Raw genomic sequence first — 24,178 nt, forward strand, 5'->3', positions numbered from 1 at the left:
GGTAGCTGGGTAAGTTGCCCCGCGACGGCGTCGGGAGAGCCAAGCCAGGTGGTAGGGGGGGAGTGAGGGAGAGAGAAGGATAAAAAGAGAGACACCTGCTCAATCTGCTTTCTACGTTAAAACCCAATGCTCAGAAAACTATTCTTTTTTTCTCCTCTATTCCCACAAATTTTCTTAAAGAGAGTCGCGCCAGGGGGTTGGGGGGGGGGGTCTAAGTTTTAAGTTTTTTGGCTTTTTTTTTTTTTTTTTTTTCTTTGTTCCTGATTGACCACAATTGATCTATTCAAAGGTTAGACTGTTGTTCAGTAATAACTGATACAGTTAGAGTTTAAAGGGGGGGGGGGGGGGGAGAGACACGAAAGAAATAAAAAAGTACTAGCCAGGTATAGCATGCCAAGAAGAAATATACGTATGTACGCAGGCGAAGATTACCTCTACCCTGTTTTTTATGCAATGTACTGTCTGCTGAACCTGACACCTGTGGTGCCAGCTATTGGTGTTTATTAGAGATGAGCGAACACGTTCGGCCCCGCCCCTTTTTCGCCCGAACACCGAACTTTGCGAACACTTCAGTGTTCGGGCGAAAAAGTTCGGGGGCCGCCGTGGCAGCGCGGGGGGGTGCGGCGGGGAGAGGGAGAGAGAGAGAGGGCTCCCCCTGTTCCCCGCTACTGCCGCCCGCGCCGCCGCGCATCTCCCCGCCCCCCGGCGGCACCCGGACCTTTACGCGCGAACACTGCAGTGTTCGGCAAAGCCGGTGTCCGGGTGCGGATGTGTCCGTAACGGACATGTTCGCTCATCTCTAGTGTTTATATGTTTGTTAATTCCTGGCTAAATAAAGTCCCTTTAAAAAAAAAAATTAAAAAAAAAAAAGCAATATACTGCAATACAAAAAAATGTAGGTGAAAAAGTTTACGAAAAATAAAAAAAATTTAAAAATTGATTTAAAAAAAAAAAAAAAAAGGAAAAACAAACACATACCAGAATTGCACATTTTGAGAAGCCAGTCTCCCAATAAAAATTGAATAAAAAGAAGTGACCAAAAAAATTGTGTGTAGCCAAAAATGGTAGCAATACAATCCACAGCGCGCGCTGCAAAAAATAAATTACTAAATAAATAAAATAAAATATGAGCACTCACACCCCCAAGCAATGGAAAATAAAGTTATGGTGCTCTGGATAGAACAAAAAATACTTTTCTTTTTGAAACAAGGGCTATTTGTTGTAGTTTTTTTTAAAAGCAGCAAGGTATACAAAATTTTTTAAACATATCATAATGTTACTGAGCCACAGAATGAGGTTAAAGTCATTTTTACCAAACCATGACTGCCGCAAAAGCACCCCCCCAAAAAAATTTTTACATTTTTTTAAGAAAAGGTGCATCTGCAATATATTATACGTTGCATACGTTAAAACCATTTATTAAAAAAAAAAAAACAGAACTTGGCCCCGCAAAAATAAGCCCTCATATGACTATGCTGAAGGAAAAATAAAGTTACAGCTCTTGAAACTAGATGAAAAAAAAACCCCAAAACAAAATAGCAGGTAATTCAAGGGTTAAACAATGGTCATATAACTCAAAGCGTAATTAGCAATTGACTTATTTAATGCCCTTCATCAAATCTGCAGTAGGGAACAATTCACACGCTGCGGCAGTGGCAGACATTTCTGTCATCTATGGTCGCCCAGTTAAAAGTCTTGTCTATGTTTTAGTGGGGAGGACAAGTTTGGGAATGTATCCGTTCTGCGCCCGACAACTAGATATTGACGTCCCCTGAACACTTTATACAGATATTACCGATTGAGTAATAATGGTCCTTTTAGACTCCAAACGTAGATATCAGACATATAGATAAATCAGACATTACTGCTGCTTCGGGCACCTTGTGGCACTTCCACTGCACTCAGAATGAAAGTTAATGAGAAGAGGTGCAGCCGGCACATAAAGCCGCTCCGCTTCCATGCAGGAGCAGGTGCTGCTCTGCGCACATCTGGATGAGCACAATCTGGTGCAATCCATAACAAAAGCACAAGAATCAGCAAACAGCAATGCCAAGAATTCTGGTTTTAGTTAACTGGCACAATATCGCCATCTGCTGGCTGTTATTAATGAAGAGCCAAACTTGCAGAAAATGACTGACAGGTCAGTCACGTTAAAGGTTTTGATCGGTAGGGGTCCGGGTGCTCAAACAGCCATCGATCACTAAGACTAAGAGACAGAAGTGCTCATCTGAGTGGTGAAGGGACTCTCAGAAAGTTTAGTTTCACTTTACGCCTTTTGTCGCATTTTGGGCATACACGGACGCCCTCCAGCACCGGGGTTTGTATGGAGTGGGATCTGGAGCAAATTCCGCTACACGCAGGGCAGGTGTTGGCGGTTTCTGACAGCCGACACCCACCAACAGCCACGTTCTGATTGCGACAATTTAAATGTCTTAACAGGAGTTTGGAGGTCCCATAAAACACTCCCCCCCCACAATAAGTTCACAAGGTGCCATTCAGTTGCCTTCTGAAGGCACGTCTTGATAGACTGCCTGTCAAAATGCGGTATAATGTAATACCATAGTATTACATAAGGATTAGAGATGAACGAGCGTACTTGGAAAAGCACTACTCGCTCGAGTAATTTGCTTTATCCGAGTATCGCTGTGCTCGTCCCTGAAGATTCGGGTGCCGCTGCGGCTGACAGGTGAGTCGCAGCGGGGAGCTGCAGGGGAGAGCGGGCGGGAGAGAGGGAGAGAAAGATCTCCCCTCCGTTCCTCCCCGCTCTCCCCTGCAGCTCCCCGCTCCGTGCCGGCACCCGAATCTTCAGGGACGAGCACAGCGATACTCGGATAAAGCAAATTACTTGAGTGAGTAGTGCTTTTCCGAGTACGCTCGCTCATCTCTAATAAGGATGTATTCAGACAAGCGTGTTTATGTGCGTACATACAGTTAGGGCCAGAAATATTTGGACAGTAACACAATTTTCGCGAGTTGGGCTCTGCATGCCACCGCATTGGATTTGAAATGAAGCCTCTACAACAGAATTCAAGTGCAGATTGTAACGTTTAATTTAAAGGGTTGAACAAAAATATCTGATAGAAAATGTAGGAATTGTACACATTTCTTTACAAACACTCCACATTTTAGGAGCTCAAAAGTAATTGGACAAATAAACATAACCCAAACAAAATATATTTTTTTCAATATTTTGTTGCGAATCCTTTGGAGGCAATCACTGCCTTAAAGGGGTTGTCCCGCACCGAAACGTTATTTTTTTTTTTTTTCAACAGCCCCCCCGTTCGGCGCGAGACAACCCCGATGCAGGGGTTAAACAAGAACACCGGACAGCGCTTACCTGAATCCCCGCGCTCCGGTGACTTCTTACTTACCTGCTGAAGATGGCCGCCGGGATCTTCTCCCTCGGTGGACCGCAGGGCTTCTGTGCGGTCCATTGCCGATTCCAGCCTCCTGATTGGCTGGAATCGGCACGTGACGGGGCGGAGCTACACGGAGCCCCATTGAGAAAAGAAGAAGACCCGGACTGCGCAAGCGCGTCTAATTTGGCGATTAGACGCTGAAAATTAGACGGGCTCCATGGAAACGAGGACGCCAGCAACGGAACAGGTAAGTGAATAACTTCTGATAACTTCTGTATGGCTCATAATTAATGCACAATGTACATTACAAAGTGCATTAATATGGCCATACAGAAGTGTATAGACCCACTTTGTTTCGCGGGACAACCCCTTTAAGTCTGGAACCCATGGACATCACCAAACGCTGGGTTTCCTCCTTCTTAATGCTTTGCCAGACCTTTACAGCCGCAGCCTTCAGGTCTTGCTTGTTTGTGGGTCTTTCCGTCTGAAGTCTGGATTTGAGCAAGTGAAATGCATGCTCAATTGGGTTAAGATCTGGTGATTGACTTGGCCATTGCAGAATGTTCCACTTTTTTGCACTCATGAACTCCTGGGTAGCTTTGGCTGTATGCTTGGGGTCATTGTCCATCTGTACTGTGAAGCGCCGTCCGATCAACTTTGCAGCATTTGGCTGAATCAGGGCTGAAAGTATATCCCGGTACACTTCAGAATTCATCCGGCTACTCGTGTCTGCTGTTATGTCATCAATAAACACAAGTGACCCAGTGCCATTGAAAGCCATGCATGCCCATGCCATCACGTTGCCTCCACCATGTTTTACAGAGGATGTGGTGTGCCTTGGATCATGTGCCGTTCCCTTTCTTCTCCAAACCTTTTTCTTCCCATCATTCTGGTACAGGTTGATCTTTGTCTCATCTGTCCATAGAATACTTTTCCAGAACTGGGCTGGCTTCTTGAGGTGTTTTTCGGCAAATTTAACTCTGGCCTGTCTATTTTTGGAATTGATGAATGGTTTGCATCTAGATGTGAATCCTTTGTATTTACTTTCATGGAGTCTTCTCTTTACTGTTGACTTAGAGACAGATACACCTACTTCCCTGAGAGTGTTCTGGACTTCAGTTGATGTTGTGAACGGGTTCTTCTTCACCAAAGAAAGTATGCGGCGATCATCCACCACCGTTGTCTTCCGTGGACGCCCAGGCCTTTTTGAGTTCCCAAGCTCACCAGTGAATATTCCTTTTTTCTCAGAATGTACCCGACTGTTGATTTTGCTACTCCAAGCATGTCTGCTATCTCTCTGATGGATTTTTTCTTTTTTTTTCAGCCTCAGGATGTTCTGCTTCACCTCAATTGAGAGTTCCTTTGACCGCATGTTGTCTGGTCACAGCAACAGCTTCCAAATCCAAAACCACACACCTGGAATCAACCCCAGACCTTTTAACTACTTAATTGATTACAGGTTAACGAGGGAGACGCCTTCTGAGTTAATTGCAGCCCTTAGAGTCCATTGTCCAATTACTTTTGGTCCCTTGAAAAAGAGGAGGCTATGCATTACAGAGCTATGATTCCTAAACCCTTTCTCCGATTTGGATGTGGAAACTCTCATATTGCAGCTGGGAGTGTGCACTTTCAGCCCATATTATATATATAATTGTATTTCTGAACATGTTTTTGTAAACAGCTAAAATAACAAAACTTGTGTCACTGTCCAAATATTTCTGGCCCTAACTGTAACTACGTGTCTATTAGAACCATTTGTTCCCTATGGTATGTTCACAGGTCTGTTTTACAGGCGTGCAATTGCATGTACCTGCAAAAAAGAGGGACTCAATACAGGGAGTAAAGAATCCCCTGCCACAGCCGTGACTGAGGATCGCGAAGCTCTCCGATTGATTTCAATGGGGCCGCTGCTGCCCCCATTGAAAGCAACAGGATGCCGGCACCCACGCAGTGATTTTCGGAGAAGGGTTTTAAATATAAGTCCATCCCTAAAAATCAATCCCAGTTGTAGTAAAAACTAAAATTATATACACACTCACACTCACCTGTCCGCCGCTGCCCGTGCGCATCTAGCCGCTTGGGTTCACTGTAATGAAGTTCTTTCAGTAGGTGGGGTTTTAAAAAACCCCGCCTGCTGAAAGGGCTGCGTTTGATTGGCTGAGCACTCAGCCAATCACAGGCAGCACTCGGCCATTCAATGCATGGCTGAGCGCTCAGCCAATCAGACGCAGCCCTTTCAGCAGGCGGGGATTTTAAATTCCCACCTGTTGAAAGAACCTCATTACAGTGAAGGGACCCAAGCGGCTTGACGTGCCTGAGCCCCGGCAGCAGCGGACAGGCGAGTATACTTTTTTTTTAAACTACAACTAGGAATGATTTTTAGGGAAGGGCTTATATGTAAAGCTCTTCCCTGAAAATCACTGCAGGGTTTGCCAGCAGCCCATTGCTATTAATGGGGCTGCTGGCAGCAGCCGCCTCCCCATTGAAAACAATGCTGCACGGACCTGCATTCATGCGTGTTTGTGCACGTACTTGGGCGCACTGGTTTTGTGCACACCTATGTACGCACCAGCACACGCTCATGTGAATGCACCCTTATACTGTATGAGCGATCAAACAAGTTCAAGTCCCCAATGGAAACTGATAAGCAAAAAGTTCTATTAATTATTAGAAAAAAAAGGTAGCAAATGTTTTGGGTTTTTTTTTTAATTTACACCTTTTGGCCGCCTGCACACGGGTGGAAATCCCGCGGCGGTATTTCCCGCGGGATTTCCGCCACTGAAAGTTTGCATAGGAGTGCATTACAATACGCACTCCTATGCAGACGGCCGCGGTTTGGCCGCGCGAAATCTCGCGGGGCAAACAAACCGCGGCATATCCTATTTTTGTGCGGGGCATGCACTCACCCGGCCGCCGGCTCCGGTCTGCGCATGCGCCGGCTGCGCGGCAGCCGGCACATGAAAGAGACGGGGCCGCCAGGCGCGGGTGAGTACGCGCTCGTCCCTGCAGGCTCTCGGGTCGGGTCCCGCGGCGAGAATTCTCGCTGCCGGATCCAACCCGCTCGTCTGCAGGCGGCCTTTCCCATATTTATTTAAAAACAATGAAAATGAACAAAAACAAAAGGCGTATTTGGTATCATTGTGTCCGTAAAAGTCTGATTATGGTACATTAAATAGTACCATTGAAAAATACAACTTGTGCCACATAAAAAACAAGCCCTCAGACAGCTAGGTTGACCAAAAAATAAGTTAAGATTTTTTGAAAGTGGGGAGGAAAAACCATAAATAAATAAATAGGTTAATATGACTAAAGAATATGGCAAAAATGTACTTACCTTGGCAGGTGGGACCTTGCCTGCTGCCGTGATCTGACCAGTAAAGAAACGCCCGAAGTTGTTGGCGGCCAAGACGACAGCTTTATATCTGTAAGGAAGAAAACGTTTGAGAACAGCTATTCATTAAAGAGAAGTTATATTGAAGATGACCCGTCTCTAAAAAGACTCTGGCATCCCCAGTAACCAGCCACATATTTGCCTGACAGCGGCTTCAAATGAATGGCCGCCCATGTAATGCAGGAAGGTGAGTGGAAGCTGTTCTGACAGACCGGCGCTGCATTTGGTGAACAGTGAGGTCTCAAACCAGGGACTTCCCCCTCTGTGAGGTCCCTATGCCCTATTTCACATCAGAACAATCCATTTAACCCATTGAGGACACAGTCTTTTTTTCCTCACCACTTTTAAAAACACAAAATAACTTTATTATTGCATTGACGGCGCTGTCAGAGAACTTTATTTTTTTGGGGCAAGCTGTATTTTTCATAAGTAGTATACGAGTACTGAATCCTCGTATACTGTACTGAAACACTTTTTAAGTAGATTGCAATGGAAAAAATCCAATTGCATCATTTTTGGCGGAATTTTATTTTGAAGGCGTACACATTGTGACAAAACTGACCTGACAACTATGTTCTGTGGGTCAATAGGATTATGACAAAACTAAAGTTTATAGACCTTTTTTTTCTTCTACTTTTAAAAAATAAAATCTCTTTTAAAAATGTATATTTTCTCTCAGCAGCTTCTGACCGCCATATGTTTTTTACTTTCCTGTCAGTACAGCTGTGTGCAGGCTCATTTTTTGCAGGATGATATATGTATGATTTTTTTCATCACTTTTGATAACATTTTTTCTTGGAGCCAACATAAAGAAGAGCAATTCTGGCTTGTGGATTTTTTTATTTTTTTTTTGACAGTATTCAGGATAAATAATGCATTGTTTTAATACTTTGGACTTTTTACAGACAAAATAGTTTTTTTTGTTTTATTAGAAATACGGGAAAAAGTTGTTAAAGGGGTTGTCTCGCGGCAGCAAGTGGGGTTATACACTTCTGTATGGCCATATTAATGCACTTTGTAATATACATCGTGCATTAATTATGAGCCATACAGAAGTTATTCACTTACCTGCTCCGTTGCTGGGGTCCCCGTCGCCATGGATCCGTCTAATTCTGATGTCTTCTTGCTTTTTTAGACGCGCTTGCGCTGTGCGGTCTTCCTCCTGGTGAATGGGGCCGCTCGTGCCGGAGAGCTGGTCCTCGTAGCTCCGCCCCGTCACGTGTGCCGATTCCAGACAATCAGGAGGCTGGAATCGGCAATGGACCGCACAGAGCCCACGGTGCACCATGGGAGAAGACCCGCGGTGCATCGTGGGTGAAGATCCCGGCGGCCATCTTGGTGAAGGAAGAAGGAAGAAGAAGGAAGACGTCGCAGAGCGGGGATTCGGGTAAGTAATTAATTTTTTTTTTATTTTTTTAACACATCCTTTGGGGTTGTCCTGTGCCGAACAGGGGGCCTATGGGGAAAAAAAAAATGTTTTGGCGCGAGACAACCCCTTTAAACTTAATATTCTTTGTAATTATTTTCTTTTTCAGTCCCCTAAGGGGACATAAACATGTGACAGTTTGATGGCTTGCATACTGCAATACTATAGTATTGCATCTTGATAGGTGTTCTATTAAGACATGCAACAGGCATGTCTTAATAGGCAAGCACTCACAGAAGTCATGGGGGCCTTCAAAAGCGCTCTGGGTTCCCATGACACCCGACCGGCAGCCTGCAATCTCATTGTGGGTCTGGGGGGTAGGATTTTTAGGACATTTAAATGCTGCCGACACTGTTGACAGGGGCATTTAAATGGTTAACAGCCACAAATGGAATTATTGCAGATCGCTGCGATTGGTGGGTGCTATGCAGTCAGACCCCTAGCAATCTAACACATGTATCATTCACTCTGTGGATTGGTGATAAAAAAAATTCTCTAAGTGCTGAGGCTTAGTTTCCCATCAAAATCAGAGCCTTAGATTTCATGTTCAGTATCAGCACATCAACTGTCGGGGACCAGAAAAAAAAAAAATGAGCACGCTTGGGTGGAAATAGGTTATATATAAAAGCATGTAAATACATGCTACCAAAAACCCTTAAAATTCCAAAGTGCTTAACTACCAGATTTCCAAACAACTGTCATAAGGGGAGAAGAAAAAAAAAAGTCTGTGCAGAGGTCACATAAGAGGATCTAAAGAACCTGCACTAGTAAAGCAGGTCAGCACGCTTTTGCTCATGGCATAATACTGATTGCTCAATGGCCACGTCATGGTCCGACGTGGGTGGAGAGTAAGCATCAAAGGATCCTCACCCAGCAATGTTTGCCATGGAGCTGAGAGCATCATATCCCTGGGCGATGGTGACACGTGGCACCTGGTCCATGGCCAAGACCGTCGCTTTCTTCTCCGAAAGTTTGTTCAGCAGCTCAGTGTTTTGTGCAGGGTAAATAAAACTGATGAGGGTGGAGGATGGTTTGAAAAGATCCACTTCATGAACTCCCAGTGCTGGATTGAGCATTGGCGCTCGTACCTGGAGGAGAGGAGCAAAAAAAAATCACAGGTTCATTACAGAGACAGATATACACTGCAAGCACTGAAGTACACTGGGGACCCCTAGGCTTAGAGATCTTGATGGGTCAGACTGCCTTAGGCCTCATGGCCACCACCGGGTCGGATTGGGACTGAGAAATCAGATCCTATACCCCAGCATTGACCCCCGCGTACATGTTTCTTCTCTGCTCTGCGTATGTGCCGGCTGGCACGCCGCAGCACATGTGCAGTGCAGAGAGTCAATGACTGACCGAGGAACAAAAATCGTGTACTTCTGGTTCATTATTTAGTTTCACATAGGAAATGTGAAACACTGAACGAGAAGTGAAGGATTCTCATTGAATGAGTCAACGATGAATTTGCCCGTCTAAACAGGCTGCACGAGCAGTGATGACGTCAGCAGCTTGTTCGCTCATGCAAACGAAAATCGTGCAGTGTAAAAGGAGCCTTAGAAACTAGTTTGGTTGTAGTAATTCAGCCCTTCTTAAGAACTATTTTTTATATTTTTATAAACGGTTAAACAGATAGGAGGGGGCCCCCTGGGATACCCACCAATGTGAAGGAGGACGACCCAAACTACCCATTCTTGGGCAGAGAGAAGGCAAACTGAGGGCAGGAAACAGTCAAACTTGCTCATGGTCTGTAACTTGAAATTTCACTGCACATAATAGATTTATGGACTGTGAAAGGATCTGAGATTGGCAGGTAAGGCACATCCCACATCTAACACATGTGCACCAGCTGACAGCATAAACACATTGTAGATCAACTAAGGGCTCGTTCACATCTGCATTAGAGATTGCCATTTGAATTTTATTTCCCTGTTCCATTTCTGGAGAATAAAAATAGAAATCAAATAAAATAAAGGAGTTGTCTGGATGAGACTAACCAGTTTAATTGTTTGTTCCCCACTGATCTCAGTTTGATTACATTCCATTTTTTACATGGCACAAATTGCGCTGCAGATACCGCCACTTGATCCGTTTAAAAAAAAAAGAAAAACAGAATCAAACTAAAAGCATTCAGTTTAGGTTTTTTTAAAAATCAAAGTCAAGGGCTGACTACTCCCTACTAATCCTCCTTGACCTGTCTGCTATATTTGACACTGTCGACATGACCTCCTTCTCACTATGCTCCGCTCTATTGGTCTAAAGGACACTGCTCTGTTCTGGTTCTCCTCCTACCTCTCTGACCGCTCTTTCAGTGTCTCCTTTGCTGGCTTCATCTCCTCGCCACTTCTTCTCGCTGTCGGGGTCCCCCCAGGGCTCGGTCCTTGGCCCCTTTCTCTTTTCTATCTATACAGCCCCAATTGGACAAACCATCCCCGAATTCAGCCTCCAATACCATCTCTATGCTGACGACACCCAACTATACACCTCTTCTCGTGAGATCTCTGAACCATTCCTCCAAAATATCACCAACTGTCTGTCCGCTGTCTCCAATACTATGTTCTCACTTTTTCTCAAACTAAACCTTTCTAAAACGGACCTCCTCTTCTTCTTTCCGCCTTCCAACCGACCTCCCCTCAACATCTTCCTTCCAGTGTCTGACACCATCATAACCCCCAGACGGCATGCCCGCTGCCTTGGGAATCACACTGGACTCTGACCTCTCCTTTACCCCCCACATCCAATCTCTGGCGCAAACATGCCACATGCACCTCAGAAATATTGCTAAAATACGGCCATTCCTCACCACGGACACGCTAAAGACACTCGTGGTCGCCCTCATCCACTCCTGACTTGCCTACTGCAACTCACTATTCATCGGCGTCCCCTCGCACCAGACTCTCTCCACTCCAACCCATACTAAATGCGGCAGCTAGGCTCATTTTTCTATCCAGCCATTACTCAGACCCCTCTGCACTATGCCAGTCACTCCATTGGCTGCCCATCCACTGCAAAAGTAAATTTAAACTCCTCAACCTCACCTACAAAGCTCTGCATGGCGCCACGCCACCGTACATCGCCTCCCTTATGTCCGTAACACCACCCAGCCCACTCACTCTGACCCGCTAACACACTCAGACTAAACACCCCTGTAATACGAACCTCACATGCTCGCCTTCAGGACTTCACCAGAGCAGCCCCATCCTCTGGAAAGCTCTACCACAAGGCATCCAGACAATTCCTGATGCACGAAATTTCAGACGTGCCTTAAAAACTCACCTCTGCAAGGAAGCATACCAAATCTCCTGACCTAGTCCCCTGCCGTTCCCTATGGCTCCCCACACCTTCCACCCTGCCTATCACATATGACCTCTAGTCCTGCACCTCCTTACCGCCCCACCCCGTTTGCCTTCTAATAACGGATTTCCACATGTAAATTCCCATACCGCCTGTGTTCCCCCAATGCCTTATCCCCCCCCCTTGTACCGCCTGTACCAGCCCCACCCCAACTATTTCAAACTGAATGTACCTCACATGTAATTGTTGTATTGTTTTGCATTTATCCCAAGCTTGAAAGCGCTGCGGAATAAGTCGGCGCTATACAAATAAAGATTATTATTATTAAACCCATTCGAATAAACACGGAAATGCTCAATTTCATTTGAACTCGATTTTTCTAATCCATAAACAGAAGATAAACAGAATGCAAACAGGAATCCCCAACATAGATGTGAATGTGGCCTAACCGTAAATAGAAAATAGCAATTTGATTTCATTGCTCAACCCTTCACTTTGTCAATGGTATGATTAATGTACAGCCATATAGCGGCAGTTCGCTTACAGTGGAATTGTGGGTGGAAAAGCTGCAGCGTTTACAGCAGCAGCAAAGTGAGAGATTTTACAAAATCTCATCTACACGCTGGGTTTAAAAAAAAAAAAAATTAAAAAAAACTACACGAAATTCACAGAAGCACTGACCTGCAGTCTGGATCTGCAATTCATAGAATGTCAATTTATGATTTTTATTTTTCAAATTTCTATTTATTGATTTTGCATATTTTTCAATAAAAATAAATACAAAGACATTAATATCACACTTGTTTTACATAGCAATTTATGAATTTAAAGCAGCTTTCACCTTTGCTATGCATAAGGAGGAGTCTGCATGTAACACAAGTGGATTTTGCCGGGAAACTGCAGAAAAATCCATAGCAGAAATTCACCCCTTGTGACCCTAACCTTAGAGAACTGTAGATAAATCAATCCTCTATTATGTAAGTCTTTCCCTCGTAAGAGAGAAGGAAAAACAAAAACACACAAAATAAGGCTCAAAAAGACCTACTTTGACAACCAGGTCCGAAGCCAAAACTTCCTTGGTCCCCTGGATTTTGGCCCCAGCCTCCTTGTACTGGTCATCAGAGAACTTGGAAGCATCGCCAGCTCCAGATTCCACTAGTACATTGAAGCCTTGTTTCACCAGCGCCTGCACCCCAGCAGGGGACAAAGCCACTCTCTTCTCATTCTGGAAAATCTCTTTGGGAACTCCCACCGTCAGCTGTTTGTATGGGATACCTGAGAGACAAAAACAGAGGAAATTCACATAGGTCACCGATAAGGATCAGACCTAAAGGGACTTTAATACTGATGATTAACCATGGAATATACCATCAATATCAGATCAGTGGAGCCTACCCCAGCACACCCACCGATCAGTGACTATAGCAATCGCTGTCGCCCCATCAGTCAGCTGATTGTGGAGCTGCTGCGAATCCAATCCCTAATGATCTGCCATTAATGGCTGAAGGGTAGGTTATCAATATCAAAGTCATGAAAAATATACAAAACAGCGAGATATATTTAATAAAATTGCTTCAAGTTCTCTTTATACATTAATCCTTTCCCAACCACATAACAAATAAACGTCCACTCCATACCTGGTGGTTATCAATTTGTAAGAAAAAAATGTAATTTCCTTTTTAGAACTATAAAAACATTAAATTATATAAATTTGGCATCATCAAACTGCCCCATAGAACAAAGTTCATATAACTTTTGCTGCACTGTGAATGCTGTATAAACAAACCCCCTTCCCACCCCAAGAAAAGGTGCAATTGTATTGTATTTTTTTTTTTTTATAATTTCTCTCCACTTATATTTTTTTACGTTTTTTCTGTACATTATACCGTACAATTAAAGAATACAACTTGTCTTGCAAAAACAAGCCCTCATATGGTTAGGTCAATGGAAGAACGAGAAAGTTATGGCTCTTGGAAGGCAGGAACAAAAGAATGAAAATGAAAAAAAAAAAAAAAAATCCGGTCCTGAAGGGATTAAAGTATAATTTGGGTTCAAAAGTGACATGCATGATCTCTAGTCATCATTTCTCTCTTTCCTGACTTGGGTGGCACAAGATATGACAAAAGGGACCTAGTTTGCCATTATCCATTGCAGAAGGACCGGTGGGGTAGAAATTTATGGCATGGTAAGCTGCCTGTCCACCAGATACAATGCAGCAAAAGCAATGGGAGGACATTGTGATCCCCTGCTACAGCTGTCACAGCTGCAGCAGGGGATTCCTTCAGGGTTTCGTCCAGGTTCTCAAATCGGGCCCGCGGCAGCAGCGCAAACCCCATTGCAAACAAAGGGAGAACATCTCAATCCTCTGCCGCAGCTGTGAGAGCAGGGACAGGGAATTCCTTCATCGCCGCAGGAAGTCCCCTCATCACTGAACACTGACAGCAGCAGTAGGGTGTTCAGTGATGAGGGGACTCCTCGCGGGGATGAAGGAATCCATTGCCGCTGCTGTCACAACAGTGGCAGAGGACCGCAATGTTCTCCCATTGCTTTCAATAGGGCCAACGCTACCAGAATTCCCTGCAGTGATGCAAGGTTGTTTTCACATGGATTGCGAGAGCGATATCGGGCGGTGAATCACAGACAGATATCGCTCTTGCTAGTGTGCAAAAGCCCTAAAAGCTCTATCAACCTTCTTCAGTAGTGTGCTCACAATATATGCCGCATTACTATATATCTGCAAGTGTGATTCACAGCTCACACTACAATTTCAGTCATCTCAGTATTACAGTGTTTCCCCGAAAATAAGACACTATCGTATATAAATTTTTGCCTCAAAAGAGGCAGTGTCTTATAATTACCCAGCTACCGCCTTCTGTGTGCCTCGCACTCGTCCCCGCGCTGCTGCAGTTCTCAATGCTGAGAGGATTCTCTTCTCCTGCTAACGGGACTTTGAATACACCGCCTCCGATAAGTGCTGCGATTGGTTCATCGAGCGCCGACTCGGATTGGCTGGGGCTCGATCCAATCAGAGCGCTTACCGGAGGCAGGGCATTCAAAGCCCAGTTACCAGGAGAATAGAATCCCGTCAGCGCTGAGAACTGCAGCCTGCAGCAGCGTGGGGACCAATGCGAGGGACACAGACACCGGCGGCTAGGTGAGTATAGGCAATGAGGTAAAAAAAAGCAACACTCACCAAGCTGTCGGCGTGTGTCCCTAGTGCTGGTCCCTGCGCTGCTGCAGTTCTCAGCGCTGACAGGATTCTCTTCTGCTGACAGGGCTTTGAATACCCTGCCTCCTATAAGTTCTGTAATTGGATCGAGCGTCAATAAGCACTGGCGCTCGATCCAATCACAGCGCTCTCTTACCAGAGACGGGGTATTCAAAGCCCTGTCACCAGAAGAGAATCCTGTTAGCATGGAGGACTACAGCTTGTCACAACACCAGAGACCAGAGTGAGAGAGACAGACGCCGGCAGCTAGGTGATTATTATTGTTGGTTTTTACCTAGTGTATCTAGGGCTCATTTTTGGGGAGGGCTCATATTTCAAGCCTCCCGCCAACACCCCCTGCAAATAGGAGTAGGGCTTATTTTCAGGGAAGCACAGTATGCGACTTTGCTCTGATCATCGCTATATTTCTTCGGCAGCACAACTGAAGCCACTGATTGCAAACAGCCCCATTACCACCTCTACCCCTCATCTGGAAGAAACGGCGTTTCTGCCAGTGACAGCGAATTCCCTTTCTTGCTATTTCCAGAAACACTGGATGTGGATTTTCGTTTCGGCCTTTCATCTATCTGTGCGTCCTTCTCGCATAAATCATAACAGATGTCCAATTACTCAGTAAGGGCTGGCAGCGGATTAGCAGCAAGGTGTGGTCCTCAGACAGATAGCGCAAACGCACGATTATCCCTGAAATTGCAATGCATTTTATAAGAGAAACATTGCATGCGGGTTCAATAGTAAAAAAATATATATAAAAATCACATCGCACTCGCACAAAACTCATATTTGCATGCGAGCGTGATGCGATTTTTTTTTGGGGGGGGGGGGGAGGGGGGGGGGTCTCCCATTGGAGTTAATGAGAAATTCCTGAACAGAATCGCCCAAAAACAGGACGTGCAGCACTGTTGGTAGGAGCAGAAAAAAATAAAACTAAAATAAAAAAATTGTTCATGTAGATCAACTCACTGAAATGAATGGGTTATTTACCCATGCGGGTTCCGTCCATATCGCGATCGGAGGCAACTCGCTCAGGCAAGTCATTTGTGTAAATGCAGCCTAAGGCGAGGATCTTGCGCCAGTATTGCGCACTGCGAAACGCACAAAACTCACGCGAATATAAACCCCATTCTTTTGAATGTAGCCATACGCATGAGCAACGTTTAACTAAGAGCGAAGCTGTGAGGAAAAAAAAAATTGCGGCATATTCTATTTTTTGCTTTGCTTGGAACGCCTCAACCATTGATTTCACTGAGACCTTTAAACACATTGCATGGCTGTCGCATGCTGTGCGATAAGAGGCTTCCCATTGAAAACAATGGGGAACACTTTCGAACCTCTATCGCTCGTGAAACTAATGCGAAAGGATCGAAACTCACAAAAGTGATGCAAAGTGAATTTTGCTTGAAAACCAGCCTAACATTTGCGAGTAAAATGCATGTTGCAGAGCGATATCGGGCCGAGAGCGCACTTGTGAAAATCACATCTATATGTGAGTGCAGGCATTTACTTTTTAATTTTTTTTACACTCCAATTAAAAAATATTGCACGATATCACTTAAATTATAGAAGATGCTGCAATTTTCGTATCTTGGACTCCCGGTCCAAGAGAAAAAAGTCGCCCGTGTGTATAAACACAGAAAATAATGTTAATACAAGTTCTGTTCATATCGCAATCAGACGGAATTCGCCGGGGGAATTCATGAGTGTAAATCCAGCCTAAGGACGGCTTCACACGAGCGTATGCACAAATACGCTGACTCAGCACAATGAACGAGGTAGACATGTGCATGTATTGGAGCATAGCACTGTACTTTTGGCGCAGGCAAGGCCAGTTCACCACACTGGCGTGCATCACACCCCTTCTGTTGTTTAAAAAGCTATTTAGCCTAATGAGGTCCATTTTTTTCTTTTAGCAGAGTTGTGCAGCCTATTGCGCATTTGTACGCATACTGAGTGCACATTTGCACACCTCCCATAGACGTCTATGAGGCCTTTGGTGCGCAAATGTGCACAAAAATGGAGAATGCTGCGGGTTTTTTTGCATGAACAAAATGCGCGCGCAAGAAAAAATAATGAGAATGAATTCATTGAAGTCAGTGGGTTCTATTCTTTGCACACTGTGTGCACAAATACGTCCGTGAGATGAGCGAGTATACTCGCTAAAGGCAATTGCTCGAGCCGGCAAAGGTTCGGGTGCCGACGCGGGGGAGCGGTGAGAAGCGGCAGTCAGCAGAGGGAGTGGGAGGGGGGGGGGGGGGGGGAGAGAGGGAGAGAGAGATCTCCCCTCCGTTCCGCCCCGCTCTCCCTGCCCGCCGCCGGCACCCGAACCTTTTGTCTTGAGCGGGCAGGTACTCGCTAAAGGCAATGCTTGCTCAAGCAATTGCCTTTAGCGAGTATACTCGCTCATCTCTAGAAATAACCCATCAGTGGGTTGGGCCTACATGAGAGATTCTTCGCTAGCACAGATAGTGCGAGCTTGTAAAATCACAGCGCGTCCTATTTTTGGTCCAGTCGGTTGTGGCATCGCTCATTATCCCCTATGGTAGACAAAAAAATAATAAAGATTGCAGCGTGCTTGAATGAGAGTTTCCTGGAACTGCGATGCAATATTTACTATAGAAATAACCTGTGATTTTCACGCACATGAAAATTACATTGCAGTGATGGAATGCATCGTAATCGCGGGTACAATCACGTGTTTACGAGCGGGACCGATATCGCACTTGCCCGTGTAAATGCGGTCTAACTATGAAGACGTCTCCCTCATGTGTGACCTCTGGTAGCTGCAATGAAAGTCAGACTCAGTCCGTCCACAATTAATCATTAATGTTCCGGCTTATCAGGTTTTCTGCTCAGCTGGTATGTACTAAACTTACTAACACGTGATTTCCACAAGCTACAAGGGTATCTGGCTCTGGCCGGAGGATTGGCAGTACAAGCCGGAGTATACCTCTCTTCTGAATATATTGTGATCTGCCATGTCTGTATGCATAGCACGTCTTATACCAACATGGCCCTCAGGTGCCGCCTATGAAAACCCCAGCCAGCACCATATAATTCACTAGCCAGCAGTGTAATTTGGGAGACGTCACTAGTTATACCCCCTGAGATGGGTATTAGGGTAGCACCCCCACAGTTTAGTTAAAGCAGCAGAGGTTGCCGCACACGCGCACGCACGCACACACGGCTCCAACGTGACAAGTACCTCCAACGTATGACCATGTATAAGCTTACAGTGCATACATGTACTGCACGTTATATACACTCCTTGTAAAGAACAGTCCCTCCCCTACAAGGAGTGGTCAGAATAGAATGAAACTTTCTGTCTCATTCTAACCAATATAAGTGATTATATTATCAGAGCAAAGGGAGAATTTATTGTGGAAAACTGAACCCTCGTAGGGAGGCTCTAGTACCCTGTTGTACTGCCTCCAGCTTGGATACAAGATGTGATACGGGTGGGCATGGAGGCTCTAGTACCCTGTTGTACTGCCTCCAGCTTGGATACAAGATGTGATACGGGTGGGCATGGAGACTGCAGTACCCAATTGGACCGCCTGTAGCTTGTGTACAAGACTTCAACACCCTACGAGTTTGCACAATGTAGAACAATAGTGGCAAACCTGTGGCACGCAGAGCCCTCCCTGCTGGCACACGTTGCCGTCGTCCACTCACCACGATCGTGAATACCAGCAGGGGCCGCGGCTCCCCTGCTGGCATTCATTCAGCAGCGCTGCTATCTGCGCTGATCACGGCGCACACTGTGACATCAGTGTGCAGCCGGGATCCTTCTCCCGCCTGCCCTGACATCTCATACTTGATTCTGCAAAAGCTGGGGGAAAAGGTGTCTGGCAGCACACCGACGTCAGTGTGCACCTGCGATCAGCGCTGCTGGAGGGCATGCCGGGCAGAGGAGGAGCGGCGCTTCCATGAGGAGGAGAGGATAAGTATGTGGGTTTCTGGGGGCCGCTGTGGGGTGTCCCTATTATTACTGCTGGGGGCCGCTGTGGGGTGTCCCTATTATTATTGCTGGGGGGGCGCTAAGGGGTGTCCCTATTATTATTGCTGGGGGGGCGCTAAGGGGTGTCCCTATTATTCCTGCTGGGGGGCCGCTGAGGGGTGTCCCTATCATTCCTGCTGGGGGCCGCTGAGGGGTGTCCCTATCATTCCTGCTGGGGGCCGCTGAGGGGTGTCCCTATCATTCCTGCTGGGGGCCGCTGAGGGGTGTCCCTATCATTCCTGCTGGGGGCCGCTGAGGGGTGTCCCTATCATTCCTGCTGGGGGCCGCTGAGGGGTGTCCCTATCATTCCTGCTGGGGGCCGCTGAGGGGTGTCCCTATCATTCCTGCTGGGGGCCGCTGAGGGGTGTCCCTATCATTCCTGCTGGGGGCCGCTGAGGGGTGTCCCTATCATTCCTGCTGGGGGCCGCTGAGGGGTGTCCCTATCATTCCTGCTGGGGGCCGCTGAGGGGTGTCCCTATCATTCCTGCTGGGGGCCGCTGAGGGGTGTCCCTATCATTCCTGCTGGGGGCCGCTGAGGGGTGTCCCTATCATTCCTGCTGGGGGCCGCTGAGGGGTGTCCCTATCATTCCTGCTGGGGGCCGCTGAGGGGTGTCCCTATCATTCCTGCTGGGGGCCGCTGAGGGGTGTCCCTATCATTCCTGCTGGGGGCCGCTGAGGGGTGTCCCTATCATTCCTGCTGGGGGCCGCTGAGGGGTGTCCCTATCATTCCTGCTGGGGGCCGCTGAGGGGTGTCCCTATCATTCCTGCTGGGGGCCGCTGAGGGGTGTCCCTATCATTCCTGCTGGGGGCCGCTGAGGGGTGTCCCTATCATTCCTGCTGGGGGCCGCTGAGGGGTGTCCCTATCATTCCTGCTGGGGGCCGCTGAGGGGTGTCCCTATCATTCCTGCTGGGGGCCGCTGAGGGGTGTCCCTATCATTCCTGCTGGGGGCCGCTGAGGGGTGTCCCTATCATTCCTGCTGGGGGCCGCTGAGGGGTGTCCCTATCATTCCTGCTGGGGGCCGCTGAGGGGTGTCCCTATCATTCCTGCTGGGGGCCGCTGAGGGGTGTCCCTATCATTCCTGCTGGGGGCCGCTGAGGGGTGTCCCTATTATTCCTGCTGAGGGCCGCTGAGGGGTGTCCCTATTATTCCTGCTGGGGGCCGCTAAGGGGTGTCTCTATTATTCCTGCTGGGGGTCGCTAAGGGGTGTCCCTATTATTTCTGCTGGGGGCCGCTAAGAGGTGTCCCTATTATTTCTGCTGGGGGCCACTGCAATACTGGGGTCTACAGTGGGGGAGGTCACTTATCGCTGGGGCCGCTGGGGGGGGGGGGGGTTGAGGTTTGTCACTATTATCGCTGGGGCCGCTGGGTGTCACTATTATCGCTGGGGCATGTTTCCGTAAGTCACAAATGGGCAGGGCTGTTTCAAATTAGACAGCGTGCAGATTTTGACTGCTTTTTGGATGCGGGAATGCTGTAGAGTTTTCCACAGAAATTTACGCTGTGGACATTCTGCAGCATTTTTGCATCCAAAAACCAGTCAAAATCTGCACGCTGTCTAATTTGAAGCGGCCCTGTCCTTTTTAGAACGACGGGGTAATAAAATACGTTGTGATAAGCCCCACCCCCTGACGTGTTGGCACTTTGCGATAAATAAGTGGCTTTTGGGTTGCAGTTTGGGCATTCGGTTTCTAAAAAGGTTCACCATCACTGATCTAGAGGTTCAGTTACAGCAAATGTAAACTTATATGCCACAAGATATCATATGGAACCTGTATGCCTCCATGCCTGCCCATATCACATCTTGTATCCAAGCTACAGGCAGTACAACAGGGTACTAGAGCCTCCATGCCTGCCTGTATCACATCTTGTATCCAAGCTAGAGGTGGTACAACAGGGTACTAGAGCCTCCATGGTCGCCCATATCACATCTTGTATCCAAGCTACAGGCAGTACAACAGGTTACTAGAGTCTTCATGCCTGTCCGTATCACATCTTACATCCAAGCTAGAAGGGTACTAGAGCCTCCATGCCCCCCTGTATCACAACTTGTATCCAAGCTAGAGGCGGTACAACAGGGTACCAGAATTTCCATGCCCACCGTATCAAATCTTGTATCCAAGCTAGGGGCAGTACAACAGGGTACTGGAGCCTCCCTGCTCATCCTTATTACATGTTACAGTAAGCTTGAAGCGGTACAACAGGGTACTAGAGACTCCATGCCCGCCTTTATCACATCTTGTATCCAAGCTACAGGCGGTACAACAGGGTACTAGAGCCTCCATGCCTGTCCGTATTACATCTTGTATCCAAGCTATAGGTGGTACAACAGGGTACTAGAGCCTCCATGCCTGCCTGTATCACATCTTGTATCCAAGCTAGAGGCGGTACAACAGGGTACTAGAGCCTCCATGCCTGCCTGTATCACATCTTGTATCCAAGCTAGAGGCGGCCCAACAGGGTACTAGAGCCTCCCTTCAAGTGTTCCATTTTCTGCAATAAATGATCCTTTTGCTGATATTGTAATCACTTTCTTCTATCAATGAGTGTACATATTATGGCCATTACATAAACTGGAAATACTGTGACCTGACTAATTTGTCAATACATGAGTTGCTGTAGGCATAGTCCATGCAGCTGCATGCTTTTCTGACATTCTCAACTACTTTTATGTAATGCTGAATTATAAAGGGTCCTGTGTATTACCCAGGATACCTAACAGGAAAAAAGTGGAGGCCGGCCTGATCCGCCATCATTACATATGGGCCTTTAGAGGGTAATAAGCAGTATGTATCAATCCTCATCTCAGCCTAAAGTAACTATTTTCATATATTAGGTTTCTGAAAATGTATTCATTGAGACCTTTAATATATGTATTTATCCTCCCATTTCCTAACATATGTAATATATATCCAACCAGCTTTACTCCAAGCAGTAGCAACAGCGATCAGAGGGTTTTTCCTGTTCATAGTAATTGCTGCCCAGTCCTATTTTATACAGACAGAGAGCTTACTCTTCCATGTGATTTCCAGACAAGCTTACCTACTATCAGTCCAGTCCTTCCTCGCACCAGTACCTGCACAGCCAGCAGTCACCATCCGGATGCCGGAGCACACACAAACTCCTCAACATTGGCAATATCAGTGCTGTGCCATTATAATAGATAGGCAAGTCGCTACCCCCTAGACATGCTGGAGTGTACGAACCAGTCCCTAGAGTTGGCAGTAGAGGGCAGCACTTACCTGGTTTGACTGGCTGCTGGCACCAGAGAACCTGGTGGGTCTGAAACATCCGCAGACATGGCGTCTTCACAGTTTGTGCCTTCAGAGATATTACGCCAGTGAACAGGGGACTTGTGCAGCTGGTAGCTAGTGATCGCAGGATGCTTGTCGCCATGATGGCTGGATCTTATTCAATATCTTCTAGACTTCTCACACGTCCGCCTGGAGATGGGAAAAAAAGAAAAGGAAAGATTAAATGCATAAACTTACTGGTACCATTCATCTACAGAAATACCTATTCAGGGGCAAAAGTGATCTTTCCAGCATGGCACGAGGGTCTGTATGTGGAGCTGCTTGCTCTGGCGCTAAAATAACCAAAGGGAATTAATTTTAAAGGGTTTGTCCAAGTTATATAAATGGCATCTTAAGGGGTCCTCCACGGTGTAAAATAATAAAGCAGGTGACCACCCAACATTCATTCCTCATCTGCGGCTCCAAGTCGCTCAGCTGACATTATCTTTACAGGCTGCAGTCAGCCTAAGCCATCTCCCAACAAGCTGCTGCAGCCAATGACAGTGCTCGTTGGCTGCAGCAGCAGGTTTATGGGACGTCACAGGTTGATTGCTCACAGTAAACACCACAGCAGAGTCTCAGAGCCACCAGCGTAGGACAAGCAGGGAACAGTGAATATGAGGTCTTATGAGTTATTTTACACCATGTGGAACCCTTAAGATGCCGTTTACAGAACTGACAACTCCTTTAAAGTGTTTGATTACTGGAGACAAATCTTTTTGATTGAGCAGGTTCTCAGCTGCTGGGAAAACTGTGATAACTTGTAATTAGTCAAGGCCTAGAAGATCTTTGTAACTGTTCTCCACTCAAATAAAACAAGTGTACCACATGAGGGAAGGGTCCTACAATACCAGGCTGTAGAGTAGTCGGTTAGTCTGCATTCACACGTCGCCGATACGCTGCAGATCTGCAGTAAATCAGTTAAGTATGAATGCACATAAATGGATGACAACGTTTAGCAATTCCTACTACAGCGTTTCCCTGAAAATAAGACACTGTGATATTAATTTTTGCCTCAAAGAGGCACAGTGTCTTATACTTACCTAGCCGCCAGCGTCTGTGTTCCCGGCACTGGTCCCCGCGCTGTTGCAATCCTCAGCGCTGAGAGGATTCTTTTCTCCTGGTAAGGGGGCTTTAAATTCACCGCCTCCAGTAAGCACTGGAATTGGTTCATCAAGCACCGGCTCTGATTGGCTGGCGCTCGATCCAATCACAGCGCTTACCGGAGGCGGGGTATTTGAAGCCCAGTTACCAGGAGAAGAGAATCCAGTCAGCTCTAAGAACTGCAGTCTGCAGCAGGGCGATGCCAGCAGCTAAATGAGTATAAGCAATACTCACCTAGCCGCCTTTGTCTGTGTCGCTCGCGCTGTTCTCCAGCGCTGTGGTAGGCTGAAGTCCTCAGCGCCGACAGGATTCTCTTCCTGTATGAAAGAAAATTCCGGCAGCATGCATGCTATTTAAAACGTATCCTTTATTGTCCCATCACAGAAAGTCAGCAACGTTTCGGCCCCAAGGCCTTTTTCAAGCTTGAGAAAGCTTGGTAGGGCTTATTTTTGGGGAAACACGGTAGGTTTCTAAGAGTTGCTTGGCAGTATTAGTCAGGAATTAAACGTCCCACCAGCATTTGAGGTGACAACCACAAAGGTCTAGTCTAAGTTTCACTGCCTCTCTCCAGCACGGTTCTGCAGGAAGTCACCAGCTGTCACTTGAGCACCAGAGTCTGACTGGTCATGTGCAGCCTATGACATAATACCGTGTCACATGTCTATCACTAAAATAATCACAGCACTGCACAGGTCATTGCCTTCTTAAACCCTTAACGACCGGGCCATAGTGTTTTTACGTCCTGCAGCTGCAGGACGTGTATGGAGGGAGGTAGCGCCGCTATCTCCCTCCATACAGCGCGGGCGTCAACTGTTTATTACAGCTGACACCCGCGGGCAATAGCCGCGCTCGGCCGATCGCTGCTATTAACCCTTTAAATGCCGCTGCCAATTCTGACAGCGGCATTTAAATCCCCCGAACGCTGTTTGGGGGTCCCGCACGGCACCCCCGCGGTGAGATCGGGAGATCCGTGCAGGTTTCATGGCAGCCGGGGGCCTAATGAATGGCCCCAGGGCTGCCTTAGCAGACTGCCTATCAAGCCATCCACACAGGGTGGCTTCATAGACTGCCTGTAAAAAAGCAGTATGAT

The 24,178-nt window shown here is 46.8% G+C and overlaps 1 protein-coding gene across 1 annotated transcript in view; it reads right to left on the bottom strand.

The window, feature by feature from the left end:
- Nucleotides 1-24,178, bottom strand: part of NNT (nicotinamide nucleotide transhydrogenase) — a 129,699-nt gene that overhangs the window by 96,286 nt on the left and 9,235 nt on the right. Inside the window, exons 2-5 of the mRNA XM_066602744.1 lie at nucleotides 21,934-22,134; nucleotides 12,516-12,745; nucleotides 9,047-9,264; nucleotides 6,694-6,781 (exon numbers count right to left, since the gene is read on the bottom strand). Of these exons, the coding sequence (XP_066458841.1) occupies nucleotides 6,694-6,781; nucleotides 9,047-9,264; nucleotides 12,516-12,745; nucleotides 21,934-22,087 (690 nt within the window). The 5' untranslated portion in view covers nucleotides 22,088-22,134. The remainder of the gene's footprint in view (nucleotides 1-6,693; nucleotides 6,782-9,046; nucleotides 9,265-12,515; nucleotides 12,746-21,933; nucleotides 22,135-24,178) is intronic.

Source organism: Eleutherodactylus coqui, chromosome 5, assembly GCF_035609145.1.
Source record: "Eleutherodactylus coqui strain aEleCoq1 chromosome 5, aEleCoq1.hap1, whole genome shotgun sequence".
Lineage (NCBI taxonomy): Eukaryota > Metazoa > Chordata > Amphibia > Anura > Eleutherodactylidae > Eleutherodactylus > Eleutherodactylus coqui.